The sequence below is a fragment of the Liolophura sinensis genome, chromosome 8 (assembly GCF_032854445.1).
Source record: "Liolophura sinensis isolate JHLJ2023 chromosome 8, CUHK_Ljap_v2, whole genome shotgun sequence".
NCBI lineage: Eukaryota > Metazoa > Mollusca > Polyplacophora > Chitonida > Chitonidae > Liolophura > Liolophura sinensis.
Genome location: NC_088302.1, coordinates 705,129 through 721,119, shown reverse-complemented (window position 1 = coordinate 721,119; position 15,991 = coordinate 705,129). Strand labels below are relative to the sequence as shown.

Here is a 15,991-nt window from a genome sequence, read left to right as displayed (position 1 = left end):
AGGAATTAGCCAAGATCCCCGAAGATGGGCAAGATCCCAGTAGTTAGCCAAGTTCCCAGTAGTTGTCCAAGATTCCAGTAGTTGGCCAAGATCCCAGTTGTTAGCCAAGATCCCCGCAGTTAGCCACGATCCCATGTTACAGACAATAGAGGGCAGCACCTCCACCAGGGGCAGTGGCAAACAAGCTCTCTTTGATCTGACTGGCTCTTCTCTCATCCTTGTTGTAAAACTCTGCAGTGACTTGTGACAGGAATGCCTGCACCTGATTGGTTGGGACAAGAGACACGGCACATCCACCCCATCCTGCCCCTGTCAGACGAGAACCGTATGCGCCAGCCTTCCTGTGGAGAAGGAACAGCAAAACTTTGACATAATATTTATCTAGTTGTTCTTTGTTTCTATAAATACTCCAGGAGCAGCCACTCCATGTCACTCCAGTCCATAATCCACGGTAAAGACCAGCCTAAATGTGCATTAAAACCTATAGTTCACAAGGCCTGAAATCGTCCCTCAACATAAAACTCAGACAGTAATATCAATCTGTACATACATGGCTGTGACCTTAGCATTGTCTACTTACAGACATGTCTCCACCAAATCATCCAGCTCAGGACAGCTGCACTGGTACAAGTCTCTGTACATATGACACTACATCATGACCATGACCTTAGCATTGTCTACTTACAAACATGTCTCCATCCAATCATCCAGCTGAGGACAGCTGCACTAGTACAAGTCTCTGTACATATGACACTACATACATGGCTGTGACCTTAGCATTGTCTACTTACAGACATGTCTCCACCAAATCATCCAGCTCAGGACAGCTGCACTGGTACAAGTCTCTGTACATATGACACTACATCATGACCATGACCTTAGCATTGTCTACTTACAGACATGTCTCCATCCAATCATCCAGCTGAGGACAGCTGCACTAGTACAAGTCTCTGTACATATGACACTACATACATGGCTGTGACCTTAGCATTGTCTACTTACAGACATGTCTCCACCCAATCATCCAGCTGAGGACAGCTGCACTGGTACAAGTCTCTGTACATATGACACTACATACATGGCTGTGACCTTAGCATTGTCTACTTACAGACATGTCTCCACCAAATCATACAGCTCAGGACAGCTGCACTGGTACAAGTCTCTGTACATATGACACTACATCATGACCATGACCTTAGCATTGTCTACTTACAGACATGTCTCCATCCAATCATCCAGCTGAGGACAGCTGCACTAGTACAAGTCTCTGTACATATGACACTACATACATGGCTGTGCCCTTAGCATTGTCTACTTACAGAAATGTCTCCACCCAATCATCCAGCTCAGGACAGCTGCACTGGTACAAGTCTCTGTACATATGACACTACATACATGGCTGTGACCTTAGCATTGTCTACTTACAGACATGTCTCCACCCAATCATCCAGCTCAGGACAGCTGCACTGGTACAAGTCTCTGTACATATGACACTACATCATGACCATGACCTTAGCATTGTCTACTTACAGACATGTCTCCACCCAATCATCCAGCTCAGGACAGCTGCACTAGTACAAGTCTCTGTACATATGACACTACATCATGACCATGACCTTAGCATTGTCTACTTACAGACATGTCTCCACCCAATCATCCAGCTCAGGACAGCTGCACTGGTACAAGTCTCTGTACATATGACACTACATCATGACCATGACCTTAGCATTGTCTACTTACAGACATGTCTCCACCCAATCATCCAGCTCAGGACAGCTGCACTGGTACAAGTCTCTGTACATATGACACTACATCATGACCGTGACCTTAGCATTGTCTACTTACAGACATGTCTCCACCCAATCATCCAGCTGAGGACAGCTGCACTGGTACAAGTCTCTGTACATATGACACTACATCATGGCCGTGACCTTAGCATTGTCTACTTACAGACATGTCTCCACCCAATCATCCAGCTGAGGACAGCTGCACTGGTACAAGTCTCTGTACATATGACACTACATCATGACCGTGACCTTAGCATTGTCTACTTACAGACATGTCTCCACCCAATCATCCAGCTCAGGACAGCTGCACTGGTACAAGTCTCTGTACATATGACACTACATCATGACCGTGACCTTAGCATTGTCTACTTACAGACATGTCTCCACCCAATCATCCAGCTGAGGACAGCTGCACTGGTACAAGTCTCTGTACATATGACACTACATCATGGCTGTGACCTTAGCATTGTCTACTTACAGACATGTCTATACCCAATCATCCAGCTCAGGACAGCTGCACTGGTACAAGTCTCTGTACATATGACACTACATCATGACCGTGACCTTAGCATTGTCTACTTACAGACATGTCTCCACCCAATCATCCAGCTGAGGACAGCTGCACTGGTACAAGTCTCTGTACATATGACACTACATCATGACCATGACCTTAGCATTGTCTACTTACAGACATGTCTCCACCAAATCATCCAGCTCAGGACAGCTGCACTAGTACAAGTCTCTGTACATATGACACTACATCATGACCATGACCTTAGCATTGTCTACTTACAGACATGTCTCCATCCAATCATCCAGCTGAGGACAGCTGCACTAGTACAAGTCTCTGTACATATGACACTACATACATGGCTGTGACCTTAGCATTGTCTACTTACAGACATGTCTCCACCCAATCATCCAGCTCAGGACAGCTGCACTGGTACAAGTCTCTGTAAATATGACACTACATACATGGCTGTGACCTTAGCATTGTCTACTTACAGACATGTCTCCACCAAATCATACAGCTCAGGACAGCTGCACTGGTACAAGTCTCTGTACATATGACACTAGATCATGACCATGACCTTAGCATTGTCTACTTACAGACATGTCTCCATCCAATCATCCAGCTCAGGACAGCTGCACTAGTACAAGTCTCTGTACATATGACACTACATACATGGCTGTGACCTTAGCATTGTCTACTTACAGAAATGTCTCCACCCAATCATCCAGCTGAGGACAGCTGCACTGGTACAAGTCTCTGTACATATGACACTACATACATGGCTGTGACCTTAGCATTGTCTACTTACAGACATGTCTCCACCCAATCATCCAGCTCAGGACAGCTGCACTGGTACAAGTCTCTGTACATATGACACTACATCATGACCATGACCTTAGCATTGTCTACTTACAGACATGTCTCCACCCAATCATCCAGCTCAGGACAGCTGCACTAGTACAAGTCTCTGTACATATGACACTACATCATGACCATGACCTTAGCATTGTCTACTTACAGACATGTCTCCACCCAATCATCCAGCTCAGGACAGCTGCACTGGTACAAGTCTCTGTACATATGACACTACATCATGACCATGACCTTAGCATTGTCTACTTACAGACATGTCTCCACCCAATCATCCAGCTCAGGACAGCTGCACTGGTACAAGTCTCTGTACATATGACACTACATCATGACCGTGACCTTAGCATTGTCTACTTACAGACATGTCTCCACCCAATCATCCAGCTGAGGACAGCTGCACTGGTACAAGTCTCTGTACATATGACACTACATCATGGCCGTGACCTTAGCATTGTCTACTTACAGACATGTCTCCACCCAATCATCCAGCTGAGGACAGCTGCACTGGTACAAGTCTCTGTACATATGACACTACATCATGACCGTGACCTTAGCATTGTCTACTTACAGACATGTCTCCACCCAATCATCCAGCTCAGGACAGCTGCACTGGTACAAGTCTCTGTACATATGACACTACATCATGACCGTGACCTTAGCATTGTCTACTTACAGACATGTCTCCACCCAATCATCCAGCTCAGGACAGCTGCACTGGTACAAGTCTCTGTACATATGACACTACATCATGACTGTGACCTTAGCATTGTCTACTTACAGACATGTCTCCACCCAATCATCCAGCTCAGGACAGCTACACTGGTACAAGTCTATGTACATATGACACTAAATCATGACTGTGACCTTAGCATTGTCTACTTACAGACATGTCTCCACCCAATCATCCAGCTCAGGACAGCTGCACTGGTACAAGTCTCTGTACATATGACACTACATCATGACTGTGACCTTAGCATTGTCTACTTACAGACATGTCTCCACCCAATCATCCAGCTGAGGACAGCTGCACTGGTACAAGTCTCTGTACATATGACACTACATCATGGCTGTGACCTTAGCATTGTCTACTTACAGACATGTCTCCACCCAATCATCCAGCTCAGGACAGCTGCACTGGTACAAGTCTCTGTACATATGACACTACATCATGACCATGACCTTAGCATTGTCTACTTACAAACATGTCTCCACCCAATCATCCAGCTGAGGACAGCTGCACTGGTACAAGTCTCTGTACATATGACACTACATCATGACCGTGACCTTAGCATTGTCTACTTACAGACATGTCTCCACCCAATCATCCAGCTCAGGACAGCTGCACTGGTACAAGTCTCTGTACATATGACACTACATCATGACCGTGACCTTAGCATTGTCTACTTACAGACATGTCTCCACCCAATCATCCAGCTGAGGACAGCTGCACTAGTACAAGTCTCTGTACATATGACACTACATCATGGCTGTGACCTTAGCATTGTCTACTTACAGACATGTCTCCACCCAATCATCCAGCTCAGGACAGCTACACTGGTACAAGTCTATGTACATATGACACTACATCATGACTGTGACCTTAGCATTGTCTACTTACAGACATGTCTCCACCCAATCATCCAGCTGAGGACAGCTGCACTGGTACAAGTCTATGTACATATGACACTACATCATGACTGTGACCTTAGCATTGTCTACTTACAGACATGTCTCCACCAAATCATCCAGCTCAGGACAGCTGCACTGGTACAAGTCTCTGTACATATGACACTACATCATGACTGTGACCTTAGCATTGTCTACTTACAGACATGTCTCCACCCAATCATCCAGCTGAGGACAGCTGCACTGGTACAAGTCTCTGTACATATGACACTACATCATGGCTGTGACCTTAGCATTGTCTACTTACAGACATGTCTCCACCCAATCATCCAGCTGAGGACAGCTGCACTGGTACAAGTCTCTGTACATATGACACTACATCATGACCATGACCTTAGCATTGTCTACTTACAAACATGTCTCCACCCAATCATCCAGCTGAGGACAGCTGCACTGGTACAAGTCTCTGTACATATGACACTACATCATGACCGTGACCTTAGCATTGTCTACTTACAGACATGTCTCCACCCAATCATCCAGCTCAGGACAGCTGCACTGGTACAAGTCTCTGTACATGACACTACATCATGACCGTGACCTTAGCATTGTCTACTTACAGACATGTCTCCACCCAATCATCCAGCTGAGGACAGCTGCACTAGTACAAGTCTCTGTACATATGACACTACATCATGGCTGTGACCTTAGCATTGTCTACTTACAGACATGTCTATACCCAATCATCCAGCTGAGGACAGCTGCACTGGTACAAGTCTCTGTACATATGACACTACATCATGACCGTGACCTTAGCATTGTCTACTTACAGACATGTCTCCACCAAATCATCCAGCTGAGGACAGCTGCACTGGTACAAGTCTCTGTACATATGACACTACATCATGACCATGACCTTAGCATTGTCTACTTACAGACATGTCTCCACCCAATCATCCAGCTGAGGACAGCTGCACTGGTACAAGTCTCTGTACATATGACACTACATCATGACCATGACCTTAGCATTGTCTACTTACAGACATGTCTCCACCCAATCATCCAGCTCAGGACAGCTGCACTAGTACAAGTCTCTGTACATATGACACTACATCATGACCATGACCTTAGCATTGTCTACTTACAGACATGTCTCCACCCAATCATCCAGCTCAGGACAGCTGCACTAGTACAAGTCTCTGTACATATGACACTACATCATGACCGTGACCTTAGCATTGTCTACTTACAGACATGTCTCCACCAAATCATCCAGCTCAGGACAGCTGCACTGGTACAAGTCTCTGTACATATGACACTACATCATGACCGTGACCTTAGCATTGTCTACTTACAGACATGTCTCCACCCAATCATCCAGCTGAGGACAGCTGCACTGGTACAAGTCTCTGTACATATGACACTACATCATGACCATGACCTTAGCATTGTCTACTTACAGACATGTCTCCACCCAATCATCCAGCTGAGGACAGCTGCACTGGTACAAGTCTCTGTACATATGACACTACATCATGGCTGTGACCTTAGCATTGTCTACTTACAGACATGTCTCCACCCAATCATCCAGCTGAGGACAGCTGCACTGGTACAAGTCTCTGTACATATGACACTACATCATGACCGTGACCTCAGCATTGTCTACTTACAGACATGTCTCCACCCAATCATACAGCTCAGGACAGCTGCACTGGTACAAGTCTCTGTACATATGACACTACATCATGACCGTGACCTTAGCATTGTCTACTTACAGACATGGCTTCCACCAAATCATCCAGCTGAGGACAGCTGCACTGGTACAAGTCTCTGTACATATGACACTACATCATGACCGTGACCTTAGCATTGTCTACTTACAGACATGTCTCCACCAAATCATCCAGCTCAGGACAGCTGCACTGGTACAAGTCTCTGTACATATGACACTACATCATGACCGTGACCTTAGCATTGTCTACTTACAGAGATGTCTCCACCCAATCATCCAGCTGAGGACAGCTGCACTAGTACAAGTCTCTGTACATATGACACTACATCATGACCGTGACCTTAGCATTGTCTACTTACAGACATGTCTCCACCCAATCATCCAGCTCAGGACAGCTGCACTAGTACAAGTCTCTGTACATATGACACTACATCATGGCTGTGACCTTAGCATTGTCTACTTACAGACATGTCTCCACCCAATCATCCAGCTCAGGACAGCTGCACTGGTACAAGTCTCTGTACATATGACACTACATCATGACCATGACCTTAGCATTGTCTACTTACAGACATGTCTCCACCCAATCATCCAGCTGAGGACAGCTGCACTAGTACAAGTCTCTGTACATATGACACTACATCATGACCATGACCTTAGCATTGTCTACTTACAGACATGTCTCCACCCAATCATCCAGCTGAGGACAGCTGCACTAGTACAAGTCTCTGTACATATGACACTACATCATGACCGTGACCTTAGCATTGTCTACTTACAGACATGTCTCCACCAAATCATCCAGCTCAGGACAGCTGCACTGGTACAAGTCTCTGTACATATGACACTACATCATGACCGTGACCTTAGCATTGTCTACTTACAGACATGTCTCCACCCAATCATCCAGCTGAGGACAGCTGCACTGGTACAAGTCTCTGTACATATGACACTACATCATGACCATGACCTTAGCATTGTCTACTTACAGACATGTCTCCACCCAATCATCCAGCTGAGGACAGCTGCACTGGTACAAGTCTCTGTACATATGACACTACATCATGGCTGTGACCTTAGCATTGTCTACTTACAGACATGTCTCCACCCAATCATCCAGCTGAGGACAGCTGCACTGGTACAAGTCTCTGTACATATGACACTACATCATGACCGTGACCTTAGCATTGTCTACTTACAGACATGTCTCCACCCAATTATCCAGCTCAGGACAGCTGCACTGGTACAAGTCTCTGTACATATGACACTACATCATGACCGTGACCTTAGCATTGTCTACTTACAGACATGTCTCCACCCAATTATCCAGCTCAGGACAGCTGCACTGGTACAAGTCTCTGTACATATGACACTACATCATGACCATGACCTTAGCATTGTCTACTTACAGACATGTCTCCACCCAATCATCCAGCTGAGGACAGCTGCACTGGTACAAGTCTCTGTACATATGACACTACATCATGACCGTGACCTTAGCATTGTCTACTTACAGACATGTCTCCACCCAATCATCCAGCTCAGGACAGCTGCACTGGTACAAGTCTCTGTACATATGACACTACATCATGACCGTGACCTTAGCATTGTCTACTTACAGACATGTCTCCACCCAATCATCCAGCTCAGGACAGCTGCACTAGTACAAGTCTCTGTACATATGACACTACATCATGACCGTGACCTTAGCATTGTCTACTTACAGACATGTCTCCACCCAATCATCCAGCTCAGGACAGCTGCACTAGTACAAGTCTCTGTACATATGACACTACATCATGACCGTGACCTTAGCATTGTCTACTTACAGACATGTCTCCACCCAATCATCCAGCTGAGGACAGCTGCACTGGTACAAGTCTCTGTACATATGACACTACATCATGACCTTGACCTTAGCATTGTCTACTTACAGACATGTCTCCACCAAATCATCCAGCTCAGGACAGCTGCACTGGTACAAGTCTCGGCAGCTCCTGTGACTATCGCTCATCAGCTGACCTAACCCTTCCATCACATTGGATGGGCTGTTCTCACATGTCTCCTTGAACTGGTACACCCTTTCTGCTTCTTGGTACACATGCATGGCTCTGTCATACAGGTTGAAGTTCTGCACTGTCAACAAACATCAACAACAGTTACCTCCCCTTATCCAATCTATTGTGGTGTGTATCACATGCACGGAGGACCATTTCTAGCACAACTCGAGGCACAAGAATAACAATTAGAAGTCATCTGTCATTCAACATGGAGAGAAAAATATGACAGCAATATTTCCACCCACTGAAGTGATCTTAAAATGTGGTCTAACATTTTTAACCCATGGAATATGAATCACCATGACAACTCTTACTTTCAGATGTGTTGGCACTTAAGCTGGTCTGAGCCAGTTCTTCTGCTGAAACTCCCAGAATTCCACACAGCTCATCTTTGGTGTAAGGTTCAGGATGTATGGCTGCCTTAACCACTTCTGGCATGTCGCTCAGTTTGACCCCCAGGGTGACTTGTAAATCCTTCAGGCGCTTCATATCACGCCAGGCTAAGCCATTCCCTTTAGCTATTAACTGAAAACAAATATTATAAGATGCACTTCCACATAATATGTTTCTCCTTATTTTAAACACTGAACATCAAATAAAGCTTTCTCCTCATGGATGAAAGGCATGATTTAGCAACTAAGACAATGAACTATTTGTCATCTTCAATTGGCTTCTTTACTAATGCACCTTGGTAAAAATAAGTGGAATTGAGAAACTATGTCCAGTCTAGTGGCTATGTTTTCGCTACATTTATTCTTCTGTCAGCAACTGTGAAGAAAGTGTAAAATTTGGTCAAAAGTTTCAATAGTTCTCACCTGACACGCTAACCTGCCCTCCACTACTCTGGCATTGAAGTGAGTTGTGGCTGCCTTGTTCATCTGAACACAGCTGTTACTGATCACAAATACAGCACCCTCGGGTAACTTGATGTCTGTTGTCTTGAGAGGCTTGAAGTCAATCAACTTGGCCTGTGTAAGAGACAAAATTACATGTAACAAAGAAATAACAATGCCTGTACATTTACATATCAAGCTTAGTTGTATATTAGAGGATTCATGAAAAATAATGTTTTCTTTACAGTAGATTTAGTTTGTAACAACCTCTAACCTATTTGAGTACAAGTAAGATTATCAATGTTCATATTATGGGATAAGAATGGCTTCAAAGTTAAGGCAATATTAGCTATCAGCAGTCTCTCAGAGAGCTAAGGAGCTGGTTCCAGCACTAGACTTACAATTCCTGGTTTGGCCAAGAAGCAGATGGCTTGATCCATTCCTCCCCCCTCCGTGCCAATGTAGCGCTCACAGCTCGCACAAAGGTCAGATAACTCTGTCTGAAACATGCCATTGGACAATAAGTGTTTTACTCACACAATAAACAAGTGTACAGCACCACAGACCTCACTATTCTTTAAATTTGCAAGGTGTTTAATGAAGCACAGTTTGATCAATTCTGTCTAGACTGATACCATTTTCAGTACTTTTTTTGAAGTCATGAAAGTGGCCAACCCAACCAATGAATTCTTTTTTCTAAAACATAATTAAACAGATGCATAAATTACACTGATTGTCCTCTTTCATATACAAAAAGATTGTGAAATTTGTATTATCCTACTGATTAAAAATTGATTATCCTACTGATTACAATTTACTAACATTGCCAAAGGTCATGTGTTCAAAATTTAGGTTCCAACCTACACTCATGACCTAGACTTGCTCTCATGGCCTACTAAATAAAAAAATGGTGGTGGACACTGTGTCTACCTTAACTGGAAAGGGTGTCCAGCTTGTTTTGTAGCTTAGTGACACAGCACCAGAATTATCTTTTGCCCTAAGCCAGACCTACTACAAACAGACACATTGTGACAAAACTGGCTCAAGGCTGGGACTACCAGCTTTTCTTTACTTACCATTTGAAGCTTCCTACACATTATTTTCTATACTGTACATATAAATGTATTAGGATGTGGCGCAATAATAAAACAGTGTCCACTCCACCTCAATCACAACTAGGCCAGATGAAGTATCTAACTCCCCTGCTGTTGGGGTACCTTAGATAGCCTCTGAGCGTTGGCATGCATGGTGCAGAGCGCAGCGCAGCAGACAAGTGCGCTAGAGCTAGAAAGGCCGGCACAGGAAGGAATGAGGCCATCCAGTACACAGCTCATACCCTTCACTTCCTCCAAACCCAGGTGTTCCACAACACCACGCATACCACATAGGAAGTACTTCTCCCAGGAAGGGTTGTTCTTGTCTATAGGGCTCTCCTTTGAGCTACTTTCAAAATCCCTGAAACAAGTGACAAGGGGTCATTCATCAACAACAGCTTTCATCATCATCACAAAGTGTAAAACTAAACAGCTACAGCCAATAGTCCAGGTTTAAATTTACCCTACGTACTACAGCTTACTTGTAACCTGGGTTTGTGTTTACCCTGAATACTACAGCTTACTTGTAACCTGGGTTTGTGTTTACCCTGAATACTACAGCTTACTTGTAACCTGGGTCTGTGGTTGTCCTGGGTATTACAGCTTACTTGTAGTGAGGGTTTGTACTTACCCTGGGTACTACAACTTACTTGTAGTCTGGGTTTGTGTTTACCCTGAATACTACAGCTTACTTGTAACCTGGGTCTGTGGTTGTCCTGAGTACTACAGCCTACCTGTAGTCTATAGCTTGTAGTCTACATCTTACTTGTAGTGAGGGTTTGTGCTTACCCTGGGTACTACAGCTTACTTGTAGTCTGGATTGGTGCTTGCCCTCGATACTACAGCTTACTTGTAGTCTGGATTTGTGTTAACCCTAAGTACTACAGCTTACTTGTAGTCTGGGTTTGTGTTTACCCTGGGTACTTCAGCTTACTTGTAACCTGGGTTTGTGTTTGCCCTGGGTACTACAGCTTACTTGTAGTCTGGGTTTGTGTTTACCCTGGGTACTTCAGCTTACTTGTAACCTGGGTTTGTGTTTGCTCTGGGTACTACAACTTACTTGTAGTCTGGGTTTGTGTTTGCCTTGGGTATTACAACTTACTTGTAACCTGGGTTTGTGTTTGCCTTGGGTACTACAACTTACTTGTAACCTGGGTCTGTGTTTGCCCTGGGTACTACAACTTACTTGTAGTCTGGGTTTGTGTTTGCCCTGGGTACTACAACTTACTTGTAGTCTGGGTTTGTGTTTGCCCTGGGTACTACAGCTTACTTGTAGTCAGGGTTTGTGTTTGCCCTGGGTACTACAACTTACTTGTAGTCTGGGTCTGTGTTTGCCCTGGGTATTACAACTTACTTGTAGTCTGGGTTTGTGTTTGCTCTGGGTACTACAACTTACTTGTAACCGGGGTTTGTGTTTGCCCTGGGTACTACAACTTACTTGTAGTCAGGGTTTGTGTTTGCCCTGGGTACTACAACTTACTTGTAACCTGGGTTTGTGTTTGCCCTGGGTACTACAACTTACTTGTAGTCTGGGTTTGTGTTTGCCCTGGGTACTACAACTTACTTGTAACCTGGGTTTGTGTTTGCCCTGGGTACTACAACTTACTTGTAGTCAGGGTTTGTGTTTGCCCTGGGTACTACAACTTACTTGTAACCTGGGTTTGTGTTTGCCCTGGGTACTACAACTTACTTGTAGTCAGGGTTTGTGTTTGCCCTGGGTACTACAACTTACTTGTAACCTGGGTTTGTGTTTGCCCTGGGTACTACAACTTACTTGTAACCTGGGTCTGTGTTTGCCCTGGGTACTACAACTTACTTGTAGTCAGGGTTTGTGTTTGCCCTGGGTACTACAACTTACTTGTAGTCTGGGTTTGTGTTTGCCCTGGATACTACAGCTTACTTGTAACCTGGGTTTGTGTTTGCCCTGGGTACTACAACTTACTTGTAGTCAGGGTTTGTGTTTGCCCTGGGTACTACAACTTACTTGTAGTCTGGGTTTGTGTTTGCCCTGGATACTACAGCTTACTTGTAGTCAGGGTTTGTGTTTGCCCTGGGTACTACAGCTTACTTGTAGTCTGGGTTTGTGTTTGCCCTGGGTACTACAACTTACTTGTAGTCTGGGTTTGTGTTTGCCCTGGGTACTACACCTTACTTGTAACCTGGGTTTGTGTTTGCCCTGGGTACTACAGCTTACTTGTAGTCAGGGTTTGTGTTTGCTCTGGGTACTACAACTTACTTGTAACCTGGGTTTGTGTTTGCCCTGAGTACTACAGCCTACTTTTAGTCTGGGTTTGTGTTTGCCCTGGGTATTACAACTTACTTGTAGTCTGGGTTTGTGTTTGCCCTGGGTACTACAGCTTACTTGTAACCTGGGTTTGTGTTTGCCCTGGGTACTACAAATTACTTGTAGTCTGGGTTTATGTTTGCCCTGGGTACTACACCTTACTTGTAACCTGGGTTTGTGTTTGCCCTGGGTACTACAGCTTACTTGTAGTCTGGGTTTGTGTTTGCTCTGGGTACTACAACTTACTTGTAACCTGGGTTTGTGTTTGCCCTGAGTACTACAGCCTACTTTTAGTCTGGGTTTGTGTTTGCCCTGGGTACTACAACTTACTTGTAGTCTGGGTTTGTGTTTGCCCTGGGTACTACAGCTTACTTGTAACCTGGGTTTGTGTTTGCCCTGGGTACTACAACTTACTTGTAACCTGGGTTTGTGTTTGCCCTGGGTACTACAACTTACTTGTAGTCAGGGTTTGTGTTTGCCCTGGGTACTACAACTTACTTGTAACCTGGGTTTGTGTTTGCCAGTTTCAGTTTGCCTTCATCATTTGTAGAGACAGCTGCCAAGATGTCCTGTTCTATTGCCATAGGTAACACTGAATAGCCGTGGTAGTCGATGTGTTCACCTAGAAAACAGAAGTATGCACAATATTTACACAGACATAAACAGCATAATAAATTAAACAAATTAAACCATAGGGTTGAATACTAGTTTACATGTATAACACTGTGTACATCAGTGATGCAATCACAAAGAAAGAAGTCAAAGGGTTAATATAGTCTTGTACATGTTCAAAATATGAGGGCTTGAATTTTAGAGATTACACAGTTGACCACTCTTTTATTTTTCCCTCACAGACACTACATCAAAAGACGACTTCTAAAATTTGCGAGGGTCATTAAAAAAATGTTCTTGTAAGCATATCTTTAAGATCCCACAATATGGATAGAACAATTTGTTGAAAAAAATCACTACATATACATGAAGGTTCTGGCAACATCTGATGTACCATTCTCTCACTACATGTACATGGAGGTTCCCACATCATCTGATGTATCATTCTCTCACTACATGTACATGGAGGTTCTGGCAACATCAGATATATCATTCACTACATGTACATGGAGGTTCCCACAACATTAGATGTATCATTCTCACACTACATGTACATGGAGGTTCCCGCAACATCAGATGTATCATTCTCTCACTACATGTACATGGAGGTTCTGGCAACATCAGATGTTTCACTCTCTCACTACATGCACATGGAGGTTCCCGCAACATCTGATGTATCATTCTCTCACTACATGTACATGGAGGTTCCCGCAACACCTGATGTATCATTCTCTCACTACATGTACATGGAGGTTCTGGCAACATCAGAGGTATCATTCTCTCAATACATGCAAATGGAGGTTCTGGCAACATCTGATGTATCATTTTCTCACTACATGTACATGGAGGTTCTGGCAACATCAGATGTATCATTCTCTCACTACATGTACATGGAGGTTCTGGCAACATCAGATATATCATTCTCTCACTACATGTACATGGAAGTTCTGGCAACATCTGATGTATCATACTCTCACTACATGTACATGGAGGTTCTGGCAACACCTGATGTATCATTCTCTCACTACATGTACATGGAGGTTCTGGCAACATCAGATGTATCATTCTCTCACTACATGTACATGGAGGTTCTGGCAACATCAGATGTATCATTCTCTCACTACATGTACATGGAGGTTCTGGCAACATCTGATGTATCATTCTCTCACTACATGTACATGGAGGTTCCCGCAACATCAGATGTATCATTCTCTCACTACATGTACATGGATGTCCTGGCAACATCAGATGTTTCATTCTCTCACTATATGTACATGGAGGTTCCCACAACATCAGATGTTTCATTCTCTCACTACATGTACATGGAGGTTCCCGCAACATCTGATGATTCATTCTCTTTAATTTCCAGACTTAAAGGAATCCTTTCCTGTTCTCGCTTCTAATGTCGAGCATGGTTTGAAATGATGACTTTTCCTTGTCCCCTTTGAAATTCCTACTAATTTTTGTTGCTGCCATACCTATGAGGTTAACACGTCCACTGGCCCGTGCAATGAAGGTCGGAGGATGACCATATTTGGTAATGAAGGCTGCTTTTAACTTCTCACACCTGATAACAGAAGCCAATTGTATATACCCATTTCTATATATTAGGACTGTATATCAACTTCATTTCTTGAACATAAGTCAGGAATGAATTTAAACTTGCAGCAGTGATAAGAGAGATCCTATTCATGGTATCAGTACCAAAGATTAGCATGTCCTGCTATTTCAGGGCATTGCAAAATGGCCAGATTGGATTTTCCACTTTGTAAAATAAATATTGAACTGAGGCAAAACATAAAACATGTACATGAGGGACAAGGCAGCAGGACTATGAAGTCATACTAATGATGTCAAAACCTTTCTCACCTCATAATAATGACATGTGACATCAAAGACATTACGGCATTACAGAATCACTGACACATCATAAAAGGAATTTTAAAAGTTCAATAAAGAGCTAGTTAAGAAACAACCTTTGTCTTTACAAATGCCACAAAATAAGCTGCCTCCTCATTTAACTGAACTAGAGCAAATATTTGTTTATTCATTTGATTGGTGTTTTACGTCGTACTCAAGAATATTTCACTTATACGACGGCGGCAGCATTATGGTGGGAGAAAACCGGGCAGAGCCCGGGGGAAACCCACGACCATCCGCAGGTTGCTGCAACACAACTAGAGCAAATACAAAATAGACACAAATATTTGCCTCGAATAGGCAGATATTTTCAGAAAATTTCAATTCTTACAAAGTATACAAAATAGAAGAATCACAAATGACATCTCAGCATGTCTACTGGGACCAGCCGCCAGGCGTCACTAACACTGGGCCAGTTTCCGTAGCCACGCCAGCAATGTTGGGTAAAGCCTACCGGAGAATACCAATCTTCTGGCGTCCTAAATACGTACCTTTCCTTCTTACTGTCTGGTATAGGCAAGACAGAGGGACAGTCAACAGACGACATCTTTTAGAATAGTTCCTGCAACTCGTTTCAAGACAGGGTGACAGAACTGACACGTCTTTGCGGCTTGAGGTGACCCAGTGACCTTACGTTCTTATCACGTGACACGGCGTCT

At 43.9% G+C, this 15,991-nt stretch overlaps 1 protein-coding gene across 1 annotated transcript; it reads right to left on the bottom strand.

The window, feature by feature from the left end:
* Nucleotides 1–136: 136 nt before the first annotated feature.
* On the bottom strand, nt 137–15,958 carry LOC135472685 (N-acetylgalactosamine kinase-like). The gene is made up of 9 exons (XM_064752311.1): nt 15,824–15,958; nt 14,891–14,979; nt 13,299–13,422; nt 10,640–10,877; nt 9,824–9,922; nt 9,405–9,557; nt 8,904–9,114; nt 8,464–8,665; nt 137–341 (listed from the first exon to the last, which is right to left on the bottom strand). Exons 1-9 carry the CDS (start codon nt 15,877–15,879, stop codon nt 137–139), a joined length of 1,377 nt encoding a protein of 458 aa, XP_064608381.1. The 5' UTR covers nt 15,880–15,958.
* Nucleotides 15,959–15,991: the final 33 nt, after the last annotated feature.